Source organism: Salarias fasciatus, chromosome 1 (genome assembly GCF_902148845.1).
Source record: "Salarias fasciatus chromosome 1, fSalaFa1.1, whole genome shotgun sequence".
Lineage (NCBI taxonomy): Eukaryota > Metazoa > Chordata > Actinopteri > Blenniiformes > Blenniidae > Salarias > Salarias fasciatus.
In genome coordinates this window covers 38853945-38859944 of record NC_043745.1, presented here as the reverse complement: position 1 = coordinate 38859944, position 6000 = coordinate 38853945, and the positions used below count along the sequence as shown (strand labels likewise).

At 53.4% G+C, this 6000-nt stretch overlaps 1 protein-coding gene across 1 annotated transcript in view; it reads left to right on the top strand.

The window, feature by feature from the left end:
- The first annotated feature begins 1716 nt into the window (after positions 1–1716).
- Positions 1717–6000, top strand: part of LOC115400775 (E3 SUMO-protein ligase PIAS1-like) — a 48811-nt gene continuing 44527 nt past the window's right edge. Inside the window, exon 1 of the mRNA XM_030108836.1 lies at positions 1717–1741. Coding sequence (XP_029964696.1) covers positions 1718–1741 — 24 coding nt within the window. The 5' untranslated portion in view covers position 1717. The remainder of the gene's footprint in view (positions 1742–6000) is intronic.

Sequence of the window (6000 nt, the reverse complement as noted above, 5' to 3'; positions counted from 1 at the left end):
GTTCGCAGCCGAGTGTGAAGCGGCAGGGATGAGGATTAGCACCTCCAAATCCGAGGCCATGGTCCTCGACCGGAGGAAGGTGGCTTGCCCCCTCCAGGTTGGTGGAGAGACCCTAGCCCAAGTGGAGGAGTTCAAGTATCTTGGGGTCTTGTTCACGAGTGGGGGACGGATGGAGCGTGAGATTGACAGGCGGATCGGTGCAGCGGCTGCAGTGATGCGGTCGTTGTATCGGTCCGTCGTGGTGAAGAAGGAGCTGAGCCGAAAGGCGAAGCTCTCGATTTACCGGTCAATCTACGTTCCCACCCTCACCTATGGTCATGAGCTTTGGGTCATGACCGAAAGGACAAGATCCCGGATACAAGCGGCCGAAATGAGCTTCCTCCGTAGGGTGGCTGGGCGCTCCCTTAGAGATAGGGTGAGGAGCTCAGTCACCAGGGAGGAGCTCGGAGTAGAGCCGCTACTCCTCCACATCGAGAGGAACCAGCTGAGGTGGCTCGGACATCTGTTTAGGATGCCTCCTGGACGCCTCCCTAGGGAGGTGTTCCAGGCATGTCCCACTGGGAGGAGACCCCGGGGAAGACCCAGGACACGCTGGAGAGACTATGTCTCTCGGCTGGCCTGGGAACGCCTCGGGATCCTCCCAGAGGAGCTGGAGGAAGTGTCTGGGGACAGGGAAGTCTGGGCATCCCTGCTGAGACTGCTGCCCCCGCGACCCGGCCCCGGATAAGCGGTAGAAAATGGATGGATGGATGGATGGATATATACTAAAAAACATTTTATTTCTCCCCAACACAAACAATGTCTGGGAGAAAGCTGTTTGCTGCATGTTCATATCTCAGTGTGTTTCCTCACAGTGACTGACACTCCGGAATCCTCCTGTTTTTGTCTGTTCTGGATCCTGGTATCTGGAATACTTCCTGATCTGGATCAGCAGCTGATATCTCTTAGAGTCATTGAAGAACTTACACTGTAATTTTTTGCGAAGCCCCCTTGTCATTTATTGTAGAGTTAAGCCCAACTATGTCAAAGACTCCCTATCTCTCAATGATAAAGAATCCCTTAAAAAATTCCTGGATCCAGACGGTGATCCGGATCATCACCAAAATGTAATGGATTCTAAGTTAGCCCAAGACCCGCCTTTCCACAAAGTTTCATTGCAATCCGTCCATAACTTTTTCCGTAATGTTGCTAACAGACCAACCAACCAACAAACCGACGTGATCACATAACCTCCTTGGCGGAGGTAATAATGAAACGAGTATTTAAGTCAACGTGCATATCACAGTGTTCAACAGAGTAACTAAGTAACTGAGGAACTAAATATGTAATTGTGTAACTGGATCATTTATAAGTTAATACATAAATAATTCAAGTAAGGAGATGAGAAAGTACTTCAGTGAATAAGTAACTTTGTGAACACTGAACTTTTTAAAAAAGTCTATCAAAAACAATGCCATTGTTATTGCTGTTGATATTATTATCATTATTATTATTGATTAATTCATTGAAATTTTACAGAACCTAAATACACCTGACCTTCATCAAGAGTTTTCATTCTATTCTATTCTATTCTATTCTATTCTATTGCTTCTAATCCCTGCTGATATTGTTTGTTCCGATTATGTCTGGAGCCCCTGAACGCCCCGCCTTCACGCGGCGCTCTGTGCGTCCCAGTCACGTGACGTGGCCTCAGCGCGCCTGCGCAGAGACAGAGAAGATGGCGGAGAGTGCGGAACTGAAGGTAAGGCGCAGCCCGGATCGGGATCGATGTTCTCGGTGTTGGAGCGTCTGATGGCGGCGCGGCGCACCTGTTGGCGGCCGGAAGCCTCGCGGAGGCCGAGAGCGGCTGGGATCCGGGCTTCCGGGCCGCGGCGCGGCCGGAACTCTGCGGAGCGTGTTTGTGTTGATGTTGCGAGGCGCTGGTTTGTGAGCGGACCGTTTTCTCCAGCACACCCAGTCCCGGTGTCCCGGTGTCCCGGTCCAGCGCCGGGGACCGGCGGCTGTCCCCAGGGACGCCGAGCCCCGGGTGAGTCCCGGGTGAGACCCAGGTGAGCCCCGGGTGAGCCCCGGGTGCGTGCCGCTGCTTTGGGGCTGTTTGAGGCTGCAGACTGAGGATGACAGCCATCCGCGTGCTGCCTGCAGCCGCGTCCCGTTTGAAAACACGCGCACGAGTCGCTCGTGTTGTCAGACTGCAGGTTTACCTGGTTCACCCGGTCCACCTGGACCCGGGGGGCCAGCTGCAGGCGGATCGGCGCCGCTGCCGGGACTCCCGCGAACCTGTTGATGCCGCACCGTGAACCGTTATACGGCGTCGCATCGGAGATGTCCGGAGCTCGGTGTGGAGCCGGAGTCTCCCGGGTCGCGGGTTCGAATCCCGCAGGAGACATTTTCCCCCAAACATAATTCAGTGCGCCTGCCTCAGCTTTAAGGTGTTGACTGAGAATACGTCGACAGTTGTAGTTTTATCTTTCCCGAATGAGCAGAGTTACATTTAGCTCCTTCAATATAATCTAACGTTTAGCTGTCAGAGTAAATGAGCCTCAGGTAATGGCTCTGTTGTGCTGTGGGTGGCAGTAGAGAGTCCAGCTCGTGATGATGCTCTCGCTTTCGTCAGTTTGTTTTGAAGTGTGTTAACGTGACTCCATCCAGGGGTCTACACCGGTTTTTACCAACCTTTTTGTTTCAGCGCCCCTCATGTATTCATTAATCCGCACAGAGGACTAACGGTGTGTTTTACACTGTTAGTCACACTCACAAACCAACTGGCCAACTTCTTGATAAACTCATCAGCCATCAAAGACCGGGCTGGAGGCGGTCAGCCGTCGCCGTGGAAACCGGCTGTGGTGACAGTTCACCTGACGACCGATGGACGCATCCATCCGAGACTTTGAACCTTTCTGACGGCGTCTGGACCCTGTGGGTCAGGTGGATGATTGACGCACTGTTTCCATGGCGACCGGCCTGCTGGTCGCTTGATGAGCCCAGTCACCCGGACAACCATCAACAAATTCATATGGCAATGATCCAGAGTAGGAAAAACAGTGCTGGTTTTTTAAAGTGTGTCAAACACACACACACACACACACACACACACACACACACACACACACACACACACATATGCCTCCAGCAGGCGGAGGATCAGTCAACAGCTGCGTTTTCAGGTGAAAACCAGAAACTGTGGTTCAGTTTATGCAGCTGTTTTAAAAACAGCTTCTGAGTGGGAACTTTTCAAAAGGCTCGGACTCCGTCGTCATGGAAACCGGCGAAAACGACGCTGTCTGGAAACGGTTGTCTTTGACAGGATTCTCATGTGGGAGTGTTTCAGTGCAGCTTTATTCTCAGGTAATGGGACGGGGGTCTCGGCCGGACGGGGGTCTCGGCTGGACGGGGGTCTTGGCCGGATGAGGGTCTCGGCTGGACAGGGGTCTCGGCTGGACGGAGGTCTTGGCCGGATGAGGGTCTCGGCTGGACAGGGGTCTCGGCTGGACGGGGGTCTCAGCTGGACGGGGGTCTTGGCCGGATGAGGGTCTCGGCTGGACGGGGTCTCGGCTGGATGGGGGTCTCGGCCGGATGAGGGTCTCGCTGGACGCTGCTCCGGCGCTGGATCCTCAGTGATGAGCAGAAAGTGGGGTTTTGGCGCTCTGCTGTTGGCTGTGCTGTTATTGATCAGAGTCCGGGGCTATTTTTAGCCTGGTGCTGCTGGGATCCATGGATCTATACCTGCTCCTCTGTGAGGAGGCCTGAGGAGGCCTGAGGAGTCCACATGCTCCTCCTTCAGCTCCTCACTCAGCCGCCCAGTCTCAGCATGCTCCTCCTCCACCACCTCTTCATCGATGTTTACTTTAAGGGTAGTTCGGAGAGCAGGAGCAGGAGAACCTGCAGAACCAGGCTCAGAGCAGGAGACCCTGCAGAACCAGGCTCAGAGCAGGAGAACCCTGCAGAACCAGGCTCAGAGCAGGAGACCCTGCAGAACCAGGCCCAGGGCAGGAGACCCTGCAGAACCAGGCCCAGGGCAGGAGACCCTGCAGAACCAGGCCCAGGGCAGGAGACCCTGCAGAACCAGGCCCAGAGGTGGAGAACCTGCAGAACCAGGCCCAGAGGTGGAGGCCTCCTGCTGTTCCGGCTGTGTTGGTTTGGATTTCCTGCAGGACCATCAGCAGACTGAGGGACTGATCGGACCCTCCTGCTTCCTGCAGATGTTTAGTGAACGTTTTGGTGAAAAAAATGACATTTCATGTTTCATGTTTGGCAGGAAACTGTGGATTCGGGCAGGAATTGCAGTTTGAGTCAAAGTTTCTGTTTTCAAGCCACATTTTCCCTTCATGTCACAGAAATACCTGCAGACCTTATTTCTTTCCTTTTATAAATTTGACTTCTCAACATGAAGTTAAACAAAAGGAAATCAAAAACAATTAATTTGTAAAACATAAATGTAACTGCATGTCTGCAAAAACACAAAGTGCAAATTCCCTTAACAGTCAGACAGACGCTGTGACGAGACTTTACACTGATCTCACCGTTGATCTCTGATTCAGGGCCTTTCTTTATCTCTCCCACCTCTTTATTGCCCCAGGGGCAGAAAAACTGCCTCTGGTGCCACATTACGATGCAACGCCGTTAAGTCAGAAGTCGCAGAGTAATTGCAGAATTAAAAACAAATGTTTGTGTTGCCTCTGTTTCCTCTGGGTCCAGTTAGTTTCCTGTAGTTCCAGTTAGTTGCCTCTGGGTCCCTCCAGGGTCCTCTGGGTGAGTATGGGTCCCCTGGGTGGCTCCAGATGCCCCTCGCTCTGCCCCCGTCATCTCCTTCTCTTCAGTTTGACCTCCACAGGAGCTGTCATGAGGTTTTCATCCACATCATCTCATCTCATCTCACTAGTTCCTACAACCTGCTGCTTCACCAGACTCATATTTTCACATAAATCATCTCTTGATTTTATATTACGAGTTACAGTTTTGCATAAACGGCCCTATCACAGCGCCTCCTCTGTCCTCGTGACGCGGTCACGTGACAGTCTGGACCAATCACATTACATCTGGTTTACAATGTTCAATACGGAGACGTCCTGCTGGACTCGCTGGAGTCTTCAGAAGGGGATTTCGGAACGCTATGGATGACGTCATGAAAGGTCTATCTAGTGCATTTAGAGACCGCGGCCCCCCTGCTGCTGCTGTGCTGCAGCAACAGTCGTCCTGGTGTGCATTGTTCTCCGTGTTCTCCATTGTTACTGTTCAGAGTGTGTTGTTCTCTGCAGTGTGTGTGTGTGTGTGTGTGTGTGTGTGTGTGTGTGTGTGTGTGTGTGTGTGGGTGTAGTTTCATCACAGACTGAACGCACATGGTTGTCAAAACGTTGCCATGTAACGATGCGCTGTCATTTGAGACGCTGTGGTGTAAACAGGGCCTGAAAGTGGTTTTGGTCTCGGTGGAGTTCTCTGCTCTCAATACGACCAGTCGTCTCTCTGGTTTTGGACCCGGTTGGAGCCAGGCAGACCGTCTGTTCGTCACCCGGGTCAGCGTTCGTCCGTCGGACCGTCCGGACAGGCAGCGCATGACTGTCGATCCTCCCGGTGGACTCACGAGTCAGAGCGAGGCGGTTCTTCTGTGTGGTACTGGTGACATGATTAAAAGACGGTCCCAGCCGGGTTGTGGGTGCAGAACCGCGTGGTTCTGGGAACGGCCTCAGAGCGTCTGGTCAAGACCGGACCTCACCAGTGGATATCAGACCTGATCCAGTGACAGAAGCCCCCCCCCCCCCCCCATGCGTCCTGTTGCATTCTGTTTCCCGATGAGCCTTGGCTTCTTTGACCTGCCTCCTCTCTTGTGCTGCTGCTGCAGCCTGGCAGTACCGGTGAGCGTGTGCGCGGCGGCGGCGGCGGTGGCAGCTGATGGGTGGAGACGGTGTGTTTGTAGAGCCTGTGGCGAGGTTAATCCCTGATGATACAGGCCCTCGCCTGCTGCCGCTCTCCCTCCCAGCACCTGCCCATTCCTCCGATCGGCGC